Below are 16377 nucleotides of genomic sequence, written 5' to 3'. Positions count from 1 at the left end.
GAAAGATCCCCTGGAGAAGGGGATGGAAACCACTGCAGTATTCTTGCCTGGAGAGTCCCATGGAGAGAGGAGCCTGGCAGGCTACAATCCATGGGGTCACAGAGTCGGACATGATTGAGAGGCTAACACTTTCAGTGTGTATAAAAATACGTAGCAATCTTTAAAAGCTATTGTGTGCTAAGTCGCTTCATCCTTTAAAAAGCTATTAAAAGGGTCTAAAGTTGGGCCAGTAACAGAAATAGCTATACACAATGATTGTTGCCTTTTTTTTTCTTGACTGCATAATTTTAAAGGATTTTAAACACTCTTTTTTTCAATTATTTATAACTATGTGGTTAGATAATTCCTGTATGCACAATGTGTATACTGATTGGAAAAATTATCAGCTTTTCTCTTTTCAGGCAAGATCTAAGCAGCAAAATGTTGGCTCATTTTAACTTTAGAAAGATGGCTTAAGAAGAAATAAGCTCTAAGAACAGTAATAGCCTCAGGTTGTTACTTGGGTCCTGTGGAGACTAACAAGGAGGCCACCTGTAACATATTTACAAAACATTCTAGAGTATCACTGCCTTGATGTGAGTAGAATCTAAAATCATTGTGCTTGTCACTCTTCTACAGAGCTCTTTAGTCCTGAACATCCCCAGTTTAGAGTGACTCCTATAAGGTCTGTTAAGTGAGAAAATTCTGATGACTATTATAAAGGGCATTTAAAAAATTGTTTCCAACTTTCCATGCCCACTTCTTTGTTGTTCACACACAAACAGCTAACATATAAAAAAGTCACTCATAGCAGCTACATATTTAGGAAGGATTTAGGGTGAAAATAAGGAATGCTATTAATGAAATTGGGCTTCTCTTGTGGCTCTGCTGGTAAAGAATCTGCCTGCAATGCAAGAGACCTGGGTTTGATCCCTGGGTTGGAAAGATCCCCTGGAGAAGGGAAAGGCTACCTACTCGGTATTCTGGCCTGGAGAATTCCATGGACTGTATTGTCCATGGGGTTGCAAAGAGTCAGACATGACTGAGTAACTTTAACTTCACTTCATTAATGAAACTATGTAATAATAGTTGCAAAACACCACCAGTTCAGTTCAGTCACTCAGTCATGTCCAACTCTTTGTGACCCCATGGACTGCAGCACGCCAGGTGTCCCTGTCCATCACCATCTCCCGGAGTTTACTCAAATTCATGTCCATTGAGTCGGTAATGCCATCCAACCATCTCATCCTCTGTTGTCCCCTTCTCCTCCTGCCCTCAATCTTTCCCAGCATCAGAGTCTTTTCAAATGAGTCAATTCTTTGCATCAGGTGGCCAATGTATTGGAGTTTCAGCTTCAGCATCAGTCCTTCCAATGAATATTCAGGACTGATTTCCTTTAGGATGGACTGGTTGGATCTCCCTGCAGTCCAAGGGACTCTCAAGAGTCTTCTCCAACACCGCAGTCAAAAGCATCAATTCTTCAGTGCTCAGCTTTCCTTATAATCCAACTCTCACATCCATACATGACTGCTGGAAGAACCATAGCTTTGATTAGGCGGACGTTTGTTGGCAAAGTTATGTCTCTGCTTTTTAATATGCTGTCTAGGTTGATCATAACTTTTCTTCCAAGAAGTAAGCGTCTTTTAATTTCATGGCTGCAGTCACCATCTGCAGTGATTTTGGAGCCCAAGAAAATAAAGTCTGACAGTGTTTCCACTGTTTCCCTGTCTATTTGCCATGAACTGATGGGACCAGATGCCATGATCTTAGTTTTCTGAATATTGGGTTTGAAGCCAGCTTTTCCACTCTCTTTCACTTTCATCAATAGGCTCTTTAATTCTTCTTCTTCACTTTCTGCCATAAGGGTGGTGTCATCTGCATATCTGAGGTTATTGATATTTCTCCCAGCAAACACTACCAACCATGTAATAAAAGATGAAAGCCGTGAATAAAAAAGATGGCAATTTTGGGGCTTCCTTGGTGGTGCAATGGTTGAGGCTCTGAGCTTCCACTGTAGGGGGCACGGGTTTGATCCCTGGCTGGGGAACTAAGATCCCACATGTCATGTGACATGGCCAGAAAAAAACAGATGGCAGTTATGTGTGACAGTTAAGTGGAATTATAGCAATTTGGACTTTTAGCTAGGTTAATCATTACCTTTCTGTAGTTTACATGGGATCAGTATTAATGTATACAGATACTTTTTAGGCTTAAAATTTCACATTTTTTCTATAGACTTGTGTTCAGTTCCATTGTTGCTGTAACAAATTACTGCAACCTGTGGCTTAAAACAATAGAAATTAATTTTCTTACCACTCTGGAGGCCAAAGTTCAAGATACTTGTTTTTCAGGGCTAAAATCATGGCATCAACAGGGTTTGTTCCTTCTGAAAGTTTCAAAGGGAAATCTGTCCCTTAAATGTTCCGTCTTCTGGTAGCTGCTAGCATTCCTTGGCTTGCAGCCATGATACTGATCTCTGCTTCTGTGGTCACACTGTGTCTTCTGTAGTCAAATTCTTCTCTACTTCCTGCCTTAAAGGACACCTGTGATTACATTAGGGCTCCCTATTTCAAAATGCTTGATTTAGTCACATCTGCAAAGCCCCCTTTGCCTTATGTGGTAACATTTACCATTTCTAAAAATAAGTCTTTAATATTATGACATCCGGATTTATTTGGTGTTTTATAGATGTTATAATATTAAAGAATTGTTTTTAGAAAACTGCTAATGACACAAGCAGCAAGAGAAACTGATTAAATGCCAGACAGGAACTTCTGCATTAATATCAAAATCTAAAAGTGTCTAGCTTTCTAAATGAAATACATCTAAATGATCCTGCTCAGAAATAATATTTTGCCTTGATTTATGGGTATATCATAAATGGGCACTATAGTAGGCTGAATAATGAATGATTGTGCTCAAAGACGTCCACATCCTGATCTCTAGAAACAGTAAAGCTGTGAATAAAAAAGATGGCAATTTTGGGGCTTCTTTGGTGGTGCAATGGTTGAGACTCTGAGCTCCACTGTGGAGGCATGGGTTTGATCCCTGGTTAGGGAACTAAGATCTCACATGTCATGTGACATGGCCAGAAAAAAAAAGATGGCAGTTATGTGTGACAGTTAAGTGGAATTATAGCAATTTGGACTACTTTAGCTCTGTTACTTTATCTTTTTCTGTCCATCTTCCTCTATGAATATGTCTATGTTCTTTGTCTTTTATAACATTGACATTTTTAAAGAATAAAGCCTTCACCTCCTTTTTTTTTCATTGTTGGAATTTTAAAAACTTGAGATATAATTCAGTTGTGCCATACAATTCATCTTTAAAAGTATATAATTCAGTAGTTTTTGTCATATTTATAAGATTGTGAAACCTATTATCTCATTCTGGAACATTTTCATCACCCTCCCCCAAAAAATACCTTTAGCAGTCACTTCCTATTCCACCCCACCCGCCCCCAGCACTGGCAACCACTAATATAGTTTCAGTCTCTATGGATTTGCCTATTCTAGACATTTCAGAAAATGGAATCATACAATATGTGACCTTTTATATTCTGTTTCCTTCTGTTAGCATGTTTCTAAGGTTCATGCTTTATCATGAAGCAGTACTGAATACCAAGTAGTACTAGATAATATTTCATTATATGGACTAGTAATGTGGCTGAATAATACTCCATTGTATGGATATGTCACATTTTGTTTACCCATTTACCATTAGATGAACATTTGGGTTGCATCCACTTTTTGGCTGTTATGAATAATGCTGCTTTGAACATTGTTGTACACATTTTTGTGTGAACATATGTTTGCTGTTCTATTGATCCACACCTAGGAGTGGAAGTTCTGGGTCATATGATAGTCTTTAACTTTTTTGAGGAACTGCTCACTCATTTTTTATTTCTTTCCTGAGAAATTCTTCCCCCTCTTTGAAAATTCAGGGCAGTGATTCTGGGGTTAGGATGGGTGAGTGTTTTTTTCAACTTGAGATGTCCTTCCAGAGATCTGTTATTGAGAATAAATTGAAGGCCTGGCATGGTGCTCCTCTCTTGACCTGAAAATGAAGTACAAAGATGATCTGACCTAGCAGGATAGTTCTTTTCATTTGTAGTTAGAGGGCTTTAATGCTTTTAGTTTTCTGTTTAAGTCTATAAAGAGATTGTTGGCAGCCTTAGTTGTTTTAGGAGGTAAGAATGCTTCTTAATTTGAATGTTATTTATCTCTTCTAATGGCTTAGCAAGGAGAACTGGGAATGCATCCAGTAAAGGTTTTTCATCCTTTAAAAAACTATGCAGAAAATTGCTCTGTATGTAGCATTAGTCATATCCTTTCAAGTGGAAGAAAATATTTAATATTTAATGAATTTTGTTAGCATAATTATTTTGAAGATGTGATGGCAAACCCAGCTAAAACCATGGGTATAAAATTTGTTTGGGCTTTATTTTAATATTTATAGTAATTGTTCTACCTGATTGGAAAAAAATGAATTTCTAATTCAAACACTTAATGATAGGTGAGGAGATCTTTAAATATCTTAAGAAGATGATAAAATATAAGATTTAATCCAAGATAAGGGTATGAATAACAGTTGAAGAATTTTGTGAAATGTCAGAAAAGGGCTGGTAGGCTACAAAGACCATGAGATCAACTCTGTCTTTAAGTTATGAAGTCTCTACTATACAAAATAAGTGTTAGAATCCTTGAGAAAAATCCAGGAATGTCTTAGCTAAAATCTCTGATAATAATAAATAAATAAATAAATCTCTGATAATAATAATCAGCTAGAATGATATTACCAAAAATGTCTTGAGATGATGCAACTGTTTCAAGAATGGGTAGGCAAACTTTTAACCCTAAGGCGATTTAGAACTCAGTTTAAAAATATTTGAGAATCAAAATTATGGTATGAATGATTTTATGCTAACAAAGCAGTACTTATTTTAAAATATACTTGTTTCTTAAGCCATTACAGTAACATGTCAGTCTTTTGATTCCATTTTAAATTTTATAATCATGTTATTAATTTATCCTTATAATTGTCAAATAGAAATCTTACCAATTTTATATACATTGTATGAATATTTATGAAAACATAAGACTTAGCATATTTATACATTTGTTTGATTTAGCCAGATTACTTTAAGTACTAGGAATCTTTTGTGAGATAAATGAAATGCCTAAGTACAATATCTCAGGGTATTTAACTAAGTTTGTAAATGCAACCAAATATAATTTCAAACTCTTAAAAGTAATCTTTGGTTGGATGTTAGACATTATTAATGTAATGCTAAGTGCTTGACTTTTTTCCTACAAAGTATTAGACTTTGGTTTTTTTTCTTTAAAAAAACTGTAGTTAATTTACAATGTTATGTTAGTTTCAAGTGTACAGCAAAGTGATTCAGTTATACATATATATATACACAGATGTTCTTTTTCAGATTCTTCTCCTTTAGAGGTTATTACAAGATACTGAGTATAGTTCCCTGCGCTATATAGTAGGTCTTTGTTGTTTTCCTGTTTTATGCACAGCAGTGTGTGTACGGGAGAAGGAAATGGCAACCCACTCCTGTATTCTTGCCTAGAGAATCCCATGGACAGAGGAGCCTGGTGGGCTGCTGTCCATAGGGTCGCACAGAGTCGGACACGACTGAAGCAACTTAGCAGCAGTAGCGGCAGCAGCAGTGTGTGTATACTGATATCAAACTCCTAATTTATCTCTCTCCTCTATCCCCCATCCCCTCTCTTTGGTAAACATGTTTGTTTCATATGTGTGTCAGTCTGTTTCTGTAAATAAGTTCATTTGTGTCATTTCTTTAGATTCCACATATAAGTGATACCATGTGACATTTGTCTTTCTGTATCTCAACTTAATGTGATAATCTCTAGGTCCATCCAGGTTGCCGCAAATGACGTTATTTCATTCTTTTTATGGCTGAGTAATAGTCCATTGTATATATGCATCACATCTTCTTTATCCATTCATCTGTTGATGGACATTTAGGTTGCTTCCATGTCTTGACTGTTATAAATAGTGCTGCTGTGAACACTGGGTTGCATGTATCTTTTTGAATTAGAATTTTCTCTGGGTATATGTCTAGGAGTGAAATTGCAGGATCATATGGTAGTTCTGTTTCTAGTTTTTTTAAGGAAACACCATACAGTTCTGCATAGTGGCTGTACCAATTTAACATTCCCACTAGTGTAGAAGGGTTCCTTTTTCTCCATATTCTCTCCAGCATTAATTGTTTATGATTTTTTTTATAATGTCCATTCTGATGGGTATGAGGTGATACCTCATTGCAGTTTTGATTTGCATTTCTCTAATAATTAGTATATGGTCATCTGTATGTCAGAGAAGGCAATGGCAACCCACTCCAGCACTCTTGCCTGGAAAATCCCATGGACGGAGGAGCCTGGTGGGCTGCAGTCCATGGGGTCGCACAGAGTCGGACACGACTGAAGTGACTTAGCAGCAGCAGCAGCAGGAGCATCTGTATGTCATCTTTGAAGAAATGTCTATTAGGTCTTTTGTCCGTTTTTTGATTACATTGTTTGTGTTTTGGATATTAAGCTGTTTGAGCTGTTTGTATATTTTAGAAATTAATCCCTTGTCAGTTGCATCAGTTTCAAATATTTTCTTCCATTCTGAGGATTTTCTTTTCATTTTCTTTATGATTTCCTTTGTTGTGCAAAAGCTTTTAAGTTTATAATAGGGCCCATTTGTTTATTTTTGTTTTTATTTTATTACTCTGGGAGACAGATCCAAAAAAATATTGCTGCAATATATGTCAAAGAATGTTCTGCCTGTTTTCTTCTAGGAGTTTTGTAGTATCCAGTCTTACACTTAGGTCTTTATTCATTTTGAGTTTATTTTTGTGCGTGATGTTAGAGAATGTTCTAATTTCATTCTTTTACATGTAGCTGTCCAGTTTTCCAAGCACCACTTTATTGGAGAGACTGTTCTCCATTGTTTATTCTTGCCTCCTTTCTTGTAAATTAATTGGCCGTAAATGCGTGAGCTTATTTCTGGGCTTTCTATTCTGTTCTATTGATCTATATGTCTGTTTTTGTGCTAGTAACATACTTTTTTGATTACTGTAAGATTGTAGTATAGTCTGAAGTCTGGGAGTGTGATTCTTTCAGCTTCGTTCTGCTATCAGGATTGCTTTGGCTATTCGAGGTCTTTTGTGTTTCCATACAAATAAAATTTTTTTGTTCTAGTTTTGTGGAAAATGCTGTTGGTAATTTGATAGGGATTACTTTGAATCTGTAGATTGCCTTGGGTAGTATGGTCCTTTTAACAATATTGATTCTTCCAGTCCAAGAACACAGTGTTTTATGTGTTATCTTTCCATCTGTTTTATGTTGCCTTCCATTTCTTTCATCAGCATCTTATAGTTTTAATGGACTTTGTTCTTGTAGGCAACTATTTGTGGATTAGTTTGAGCCTTACAAGGCTTGGCTTTAAGCTTCATTGGAATAGATTTATAATAGGCATTATGCTATTGTGTAATGAAATAAAAACAAAAATAAACAAATGGGCTTCCCTGGTGGCTCAGATGGTAAAGCGTCTGCCTGCACTGCGGGAGACCTAGGTTTGATCTCTGGGTTGGGAAGATGCCCTGGAGAAGGAGGTGGCAGCCCACTCCAGTACTCTTGCCTGGAAAATCCCATGGATGGAGGAGCCTGGTAGGCTACAGTCCATGGGGTCGCAAAGAGTTAGACACGACTGAGCGACTTCACTTTTTAGTGCTACTAGAAGGCAGTGGCACCCCACTCCAGTACTCTTGCCTGGAAAATCCCATGGATAGAGGAGCCTAGTGTGCTGCAGTCCATGGGGTCGCTAAGAGTTGGACACGACTGAGCAACTTCACTTTCACTTTTCACTTTCATGCATTGGAGAATGAAATGGCAACCCACTCCAGTGTTCTTGCCTGGAGAATCCCAGGGACGGGGGAGCCTGGTGGGCTGCCGTCTATGGGGTTGCACAGAGTCGGACACGACTGAAGCGACTTAGCAGCAGCAGTGCTACTGCTAAGAAGTGACCTTCTCTGGTCTCCACTAAATGTTTTCGGGGTTCAAATAGGCTCTCTTCTGTAGGGGTTAGATCTCAAATGACTTCTACCCCTTTGTAAACTCTGGGAATTTTTCAGTTTACAGCTCTCCCGTTATTCTTAGTCTAGCCTTGTGGAGTTCACCCTATGCGTGCATGGCTTGGTGTTCAGTTTGCAAGCTCTTTCTCCAGTAGCTTCCTCTTCTCCAGTATTCTGCCCTGTGAATTCCTGCTGCTTTAGACCCACTCTGCTAGAATTCTCTCTTTCTGAGTTGTGGTCTGAAATGTGCCTTTAGTTAGAAAGTGGCTCAGCAGTACAGAATCCACCTGCAATGCAGAAAATGTAGGTTCAATCCCTGGGTCAGGAAGATCCCTTGGAGAAGGAAATGGCAACCCACTCCGGTATTCTTGCCTGGGAAATTCCATGGACTGAGGAGCCTGGTGGGCTACAGTCCATGGAGTTGAAAAGAGTTGGACATGACTAAGCAACTGAACACACACACACATGTACTCTTAAACTCCTGAGCCTCAGTTTCTTCATAAGGTAGGAATGAGTTTCTACCTCATACGTTTAAGGACAAATTAAGTGAGATAATGAACACAAAGCTTTTATTTATTTATTTTTTATTACTTTTTTTTTACTTTATTTTACTTTACAATACTGTATAGGTTTTGCCATACATTGACATGAATCCAGCACGGGTGTATATACGTTCCCAAACATGAACCCCCCTCCCACCTCCCTCCCCATAACATCTCTCTGGGTCATCATCATGTACCAGCCCCAAGCATGCTGTGTCCTGCGTTGGACATAGACTGGCAATTCGATTCTTACATGATAGTATACATGTTACAATGCCATTCTCCCATATCATCCCACCCTCTCCCTCTCCCTCAGAGTCCAAAAGTCCGTTATACACATCTGTGTCTTTTTTGCTGTCTTGCATACAAGGTCGTCATTGCCATCTTTCTTAAATTCCATATATATGTGTTAGTATACTGTATTGGTGTTTTTCTTTCTGGCTTACTTCACTCTGTATAATCGGCTCCAGTTTCATCCATCTCATCAGAACTGATTCAAATGTATTCTTTTTAACGGCTGAGTAATACTCCATTGTGTATATGTACCACAGCTTTCTTATCCATTGATAATGAACACAAAGCTTTTAGCACAGTACTTGGTAAATGGTAGGAGCCAAGTAAGTCTTTAACTGTTGTTTTTCTTCTTATTGTTGTTGTTCACTTCTAGGTCACATAACTATTTCAATAAATGTTGAATGAATATATTAGTTTTCAGTTTCATTATGTAACATTTTAACCTTATCTGTAGTTTTTAATTTGCTTGAAATTTATATAAAGTATATATATAGCATGAGTATGTTTGATAATATGTCTTCTGGTAAACTTTTAATATTCACATGTGCTACATGGTTAGAAGAGAGATTGAAATGTTGTCTTTTTTAATTTTAGAGACATACTACTACATTCCTCCGTTAGTTGGTGTTGTTTTCTTGGCTCTAACTCCTATCTGGATTATAATAGCTGCCAAACATCCAGCCACAAGGACAGTTCTCCACTCAGGCTGGGAGCCTGTCATAACTGCTATGGTTATAAGTAGGTTAGTATTAAAGTGTGTGTGTTTGTGGGTTATTATATATGCATGTATCTGTGTATATATTAAAGCAAACCAATTGCCTATTTTTATTTCTCAGGTCTGTCATCTTATGTAGCCAACTCTTTATTATCCCAGGTGATTGAGATATAAGTGACAAGGATTATTGAAATCAGTAGATGCATAGAACCTCATGTGCTACCAGTTTCATACCTTTCCCCAGCCAAATCCTAACGAGACTGATGATTAAAATCTAGTGGTGTCTTTGTCTTTGTGTGAGTTTTAACCTGACAAGAACATTGCTTATTTTAAGTTGCTCAGGTAAATATCAGAAAACCTTAGAAATGTACATACTGTTGGATTATTCCACTTCTAGACTCTGACAGGACTTAAAGATATACTTATGGATATATGCAAATGATTGAATTGTAAGAATATTTATCACAATGGAATTTTTAATAACAAAAGAGAAGGAGAATAATTGTGAATAATGATTTCACTGTTCTAATAAAGTGAAACCTAAAAATTTCACCAAAAGTTGGAATGCTATCACCAGATTGGCAGGAGAGGGCAAGGAAGGGAATTATGAAGGGACTTCAGTGGGGAGGGAAGAGAAAGAGAGACTAAATGCTGATCCCGCTGTTGGACGTCATTAGGTAAATGTCTGAAATTAAAAATCAAGGAATAGCAGTATAAACATACTGTTTAGAAATAGAGGAGTAAATGTCAGAAGAAACAGTTATAGAAGTTAAAAAGAATTGCTAGTGGAGAGCAGGATGTGGGGTTAGGGCTAGGGACTATTTTATATGCTTTGTGGTACTTTCACCTTTTAAATGATGCATATATGTTTGTTTGATAAAAATACAATTTAATAAAAGTGAAGCACTCTTGCCTGGAAAATCCCATGGACGGAGGAGCCTGGTAGGCAGAAGTCCATGGGGTCGCGAAGAGTCGGACATGACTGAGCAACTTCACTTTCACTTTTCACTTTCATGCATTGGAGAAGGAGATGGCAACCTACTCCAGTGTTCTTGCCTGGAGAATCCCAAGGACAGGGGAGCCTGGCAGGGTGCCATCTATGGGGCTGCACAGAGTCGGACACGACTGAAGTGACCTAGCAGTAGCAGCAGAAGTACTTTTACAATTTGAGTTTTTATTTTTTAAAAATATACATGTTTAAAAATGTTTCAAAGTCTGTATATCAACATGGTAGCAGTATAACTCTGAATGATGTAACTATGGTTGATTTTTATTTTATTCATTTTGTTTGTATTTTCTGTCTTTTCTATAAGTTTTATTGCCTAGGTAATACAACTATTTAAAAATGTATTTTAGCAAGTGTTCCTGTTTTCTGCACAGCATTATCTATGTGTTTTGGCAGGGAGATTTATTCTTAGACGCATAACTACTTTATTCTAGGAAATATGTATTTTTTTAAATTAGGGCTTGAAATAGTAAAATATTTCTAAGGATAACTGTTTTTAGACTTTATAGTATACCGTTTTATGGGAACTCATAGAAGAATAAGCATATTAAGCCTTTCAATTATTCAAGAACTAAAATAATAAAGATTTAATAATAAATTTTAAAAAATAATTTCCTAGTATTAACTATCCGTTAGTGGGAAGTACATTGGATATGATCCTTTGACCATCAACCCTATTCCATGACAACATATAGTTCATTTTCTGTAATGTGGATTTAAACAACAGGATCCCATGAAATATTGGGACCGACACTGTTTTATATAATACTAGGTAGACCAACAGACTGAAGTTAACCAATTGATAATGGTCTTGGAAACAACAAAAAACATCTCCAAGCTCCATTGAGATATTGATAGTATGTGTCTTGCCACTATATAAAAAGAAAAAAGTATGTTACTTTTCTGGACCTCTGTTCTCCAGGTCAGCTCCTCCTCTGGCTACAACTCATTATCTTAACTTAGCAATGATAAGACACTGTCATATACTATATCTAATGTGAACAGAATAAAAGTCATCCCTTAGTGGCTTGCTTACTTCAAATGTAAAAAAATACTCTTAAAAATTTTTTTAACTATAAAGATAATAAAATGCACATGATTTTTAAAAAACGAATAAGCAAAGAAGGATATAAAGTGACTGTGAGTCTCCTGTCAATCTCAGCCCTAGGGATAAACATTATTAGTAATTTCTTATATGTCCTTCCAGACATTTTAGTGCACTGAAAGTACGTTTTTTTTTTTTTTCTTTTTACAAATAGCATATGTAAATATACAGATGAGAAGGAGAGCCCTGAAATGTGGGGCTACAGCTTATGCCATATTTTATTATCAACATTTTACTTTTGACATTGATTTTTATTGTTAATATCTTTTCTTTTTATTCAATTTTTTAAATAGCTAAATATTTTTAAAAGTAAGAATGTTTATATATAAAAAACAATTTCAAATTAGTCCATTTCCTTTCCTCTTCCTTACATGATTTTATATCTTTCAGCATTGGGGGCCTTATTCTGGACACAACTGTATCTGATCCAAACTTGGTTGGGATTGTTGTTTACACACCAGTTATTAATGGTAAGAGTTACTGTTTCATAACAATGTGGTATCTCTCGGTATTCTTAGGTGTGAACAGGAATCTTTGAATTCAGAGGTCTCTCTTTCATTTTATTTCTATCCATTTAGTAAATAAATAAATGTTCTATTTTGTTTTCAGTACCAGGTTGTTGCTTGTGGTAGAAATTACATTCCATGTTCTCAGTATACAGAACATATTTTTGAAAAAAAACTCTTACTTCATCTCTAGATATTAAGAGTCAAACATACTTGATTTTTGAAGTTAGTGTGCAGAATGAAAAAAAAAAGTGTTAGTCACTCACCTGTGTTTGACTCTTTGTGACCCCATGGACTGTAGCCCCGCTGTCTGTGGAATTCTCTAGCCAAGGATACTGGAGCCGGTAGCCACTCACTTCTCCAGGGGATCTCCCGACCCAGGGATTGAATCTGGGTCTCCTGCACTGGAGGCAGATTCTTTACCATCTGAGCCACATAGAATACTTCAGTCGTCTGTTATTATTTACTTTGGGCTTATCTTATATGCTATCTTACATCGTTTTGTTGCTGCCCTCATCAGTTTTTGTGGCTAAATTAGATTTAGCTAGATTTAAGCATTGCTGAAGTCAACTCAGCCCATTAAAATCTATCATTCCTCTGCTGATCCTTTTCAGGTCTGCTTTATGTTTTTTCTTATCTATAAAATGGGAATTATAATAGTTAAATTCACAGGGATTTTTTTATGAATCCCATTTTAAAAAAGATAATTTTAATCCAGTCCCACTGGCTTTAGGGCTGGCTGTCATTAAACTGGATTTCATGATAACCTAAGCCAATATAATTTAAAATAATTCTACCTGGAGGAAACTATATCAAAGGATATATGCATTTAATATAAATCACTTTTTATATATTTATGGATAAGAAAATATGTTCTACAGAGGCAAATTCTCTAAAATCTAATTTCATATCTAAAATTTTTTAAAAAAATTATTTATTTTCCTGCATCCAGTCTTAGTTGTGGCACATGAGATCTCCATTGCCACACACCAGTTCTTTAGTTGTGGTATGTGGGTTCTTAGTTGCTCTGAATCATGTGGAATCTTAGTTCCCCAACCAGGGATGGAACCCATGTCCCCTGAATTGCAAGATGGATTCTTAACTGCTCAGCCACTAGAGAAGTCCCCATATCTAAAATTTTTACTGAACATTTTAATTTTTCAGTAAATGAATAAATTTACCCTAGAGATGCCCCTTCCAGTTTTCCTGATACCAACATTCTCCCTGCCCATAAAATCACAGAACCATTTGATTCTACCTGGCTCTTCATCCTCTTTGAATAGATAATGACCAAACCTTGTCTATTTGTACATTAACATAATTTATCTGTTCATTTATTTATATAACAAGTATGTCTTACCACTAGTCCACTAATATTTCAGTTGAGCCATCAGTCAAGTAATACAAGCCTTCTTGACTCACTCCCTATTCAATACAAATTGAATGTCTCTAGAAGACTGGTCTACCTTAAGCATTGTTCTTATTACATTTGTTTTAAGATAATGGGATTTAACAGTGATTTTCTCCTGCCTGTCCAATCAAATTAGAATTTTTCTCCCTAGCTATCAAGACTCTCCCTATATGCATACAACTATATCCTTCATCATGATTTGATTCTTATATTGTGACCATACAGAGATGTAATTTTCACTGCCTGGAATAGCTACTACTTTCTTTCCCCCTGTTCAAATCCTTTTCAATGACTATTATTTAATGAGTTTACTAGGATAAATATTATCCAACAATGACTGTTAGAACTGTGTTGCCCAGCTAGAACCGTGCTGCCGAGCATTTTAATGAGAAATTTAACTTAAATTACAACCCCTTTAGCAGTAAGGTTTTAGTTTCTCTGTGATTTCACCTTCCATAAGAAAGTTTGCTGAAGTGCTATCTTTGGAAATCTGTGTATCGTTTGGCATGGTGGTAAATCTTTTTTTTATCTCAGTAAGTAAACCTCTTAGTTGGGTATCACTGTAAACTCTTTCTAGTGTTAAATGCCGTTCATTAAAACATTGATAGAGAAGAGTCACTCCATGTTCCTCAGAAAAAGTGGAACTTCTGAGAATTGAATTTCATTTAAAATGTGCTAAGGCATGTACTATTTAAAAGATCCCTGTTTTGTCATACTCTTTATCATATCATCATCATCATCATTTGCTATTTAGTCAGCCCCTACTATGTGGCAAACGACTTTTAGGTCTTCTATGCATACTATTTAATCCTCAAATAAAGATAAGGACTTACATCTAGGGTATCTTTTAAATTTTATTAACATCTCTTAGAACCAGTAACGTTTTCTAAAATATATTTCCTGTAACAATAGTTCTCGATATGTTAATAAGTATAATTTAAAAAGTGAGTTCTGTGGTCAGCTAAGTTTGGGAAACATTAGGTTAAAAAGATTTCTTTTCCACAGAATTTCATAAAGCTTTTTCCATGCTAATATATGATGTGAACCTCCCCTTCTGATACATATGTTGGCTAGGAGGTTAATCTAGGGCTTATTATATCTTTATCACAGTCTCTTTCAAACAGCAATATACCACTTTACTTAAAGGATAAGAACCTTATCTCTTATCCTTTATATATAAGAACCTTATGTCTTATCCTTTTGCAGTTTCACTCTTTCTTACGAGCTCTTTTTGTCATATATTTTTCTTTGTTATCAACCCTTTAACATTTTTGCTTTCCATAGTTATATTTTTAAAAGATTAAAACTGAGGGGTTGGTATGTTTTTATATTTCCCTATATATTTAACATTTTCAGCGCTCTTCTTTCCTTTCTGTAGATTCAGATTGCCCTCTAGCTTTGTTTTCCACGTGCCAGAAGTTCCTTGAACGTTTGCTGTAGGGCAGCTGTGCAGAGAAGACGGAGGCTTTAGGCCGGTGCCTCCCAGCTTCCTTCTCCCTCCTCTTCCTTTACCCCTCTTCTGACCGCTGAGAGTGTCTACTCTTAACCTTTTCTACTTATATCCCCGAAGAAGAGTGGACTCTTTCATCTAAGACTGGCCAATTCACCTTTACTAATTCACAATTGCATTACACCCCCACTGGTATTTTTTTGGTGTTTAATAACTATCTTGTACACCTGTGGCTGATTGATGTCAATGTATGGCAAAAACCACCACAATATTGAAAAGTAATTAGCCTCCAATTATAATAAATTAATTAATTAAAATTATATTTTAAAATATGAAATAGCTATCCAGCAAATTAGATCAGTGTCTGCTATGCACAGCTAGCAGTAATACAAATTCCCTCTGGTATCATGATGCCTGTAGCTTGATTGAGATAGTGGCTATTTATGTTACAGAATGTAAAGAGCAAACAATTAGTAACTGTTCTGAGCTCTTGGTACCTTACCTGTTGGATGTTACATGACAGGAGAACAACGTATATGAAGTGTAGTGCTGTGGCTGCCATGAAAACCATTTACCCGAGTTAAAATGCACTGTTTTACTTAGGGCTTTTACAATAGAGTAACTAAAAGACTTCCATTTAATATTAATTTTTGAATTAAAAATATGCAACTAAAAACACTATTTATTGAAAAATCTATATCAGTCTTTATTGATCTTCAGTACCTCTTTTGTATATGACAGATTTCATGTGTGTGGATGTGTATGGTGGGGGGTGAGTGTGTGTGGTTATCAGTTTAAAAAAGTCCCCCTCAATTCCTGGTTTGCTAAGCATTTTTAATAATAAATAATAAAATGCTGAATTTTATCAACTTTTCTGTTTATTCATATAATATAATCTTATTTTTCCTTCATTTATTTGCTAATGTGCTATATGTATTATTTTCAATTATTAAGTCGGTCTTATATTCCTAAGATAAATCTGATGTTTTGGTGATGTATTTTACACATTTAACATTTTGCTGGATTTGGTTTGCCAGCAGATTGATATCTTTTTACATTTATTTTGATTCGCAAGATTGGCTTATAAGTTTCCTTTTTTATATTGTCATTGTTGGATTTTGAATGCAGAGTTATGCTAGTCTCATTATGTGAGTTTTTAAAAATGTTTTATTGAGTATAGTTGATTTACAATGCTGTGTTAGTTTCAGGTGTACAGCAAAGTGAATCAGTTACACATATATCCACTCTTTTTTTTTTTTAAGATTCTAGAGTCT

General features: G+C 36.0%; 1 protein-coding gene across 1 annotated transcript in view; it reads left to right on the top strand.

Annotated features, from left to right (window-relative positions):
- The window catches only part of SLC41A2 (solute carrier family 41 member 2), a 113347-nt gene that overhangs the window by 68174 nt on the left and 28796 nt on the right, over nucleotides 1-16377 (top strand). The window contains exons 6-7 of the mRNA XM_052640776.1: nucleotides 9505-9652; nucleotides 12127-12206. Coding sequence (XP_052496736.1) covers nucleotides 9505-9652; nucleotides 12127-12206 — 228 coding nt within the window. The remainder of the gene's footprint in view (nucleotides 1-9504; nucleotides 9653-12126; nucleotides 12207-16377) is intronic.

This window comes from Budorcas taxicolor, chromosome 5 (genome assembly GCF_023091745.1).
Source record: "Budorcas taxicolor isolate Tak-1 chromosome 5, Takin1.1, whole genome shotgun sequence".
In the NCBI taxonomy this organism is placed as follows: domain Eukaryota; kingdom Metazoa; phylum Chordata; class Mammalia; order Artiodactyla; family Bovidae; genus Budorcas; species Budorcas taxicolor.
Note: the sequence above shows the minus strand (reverse complement) of the source record. Positions and strands in the feature narration are given on the sequence as shown.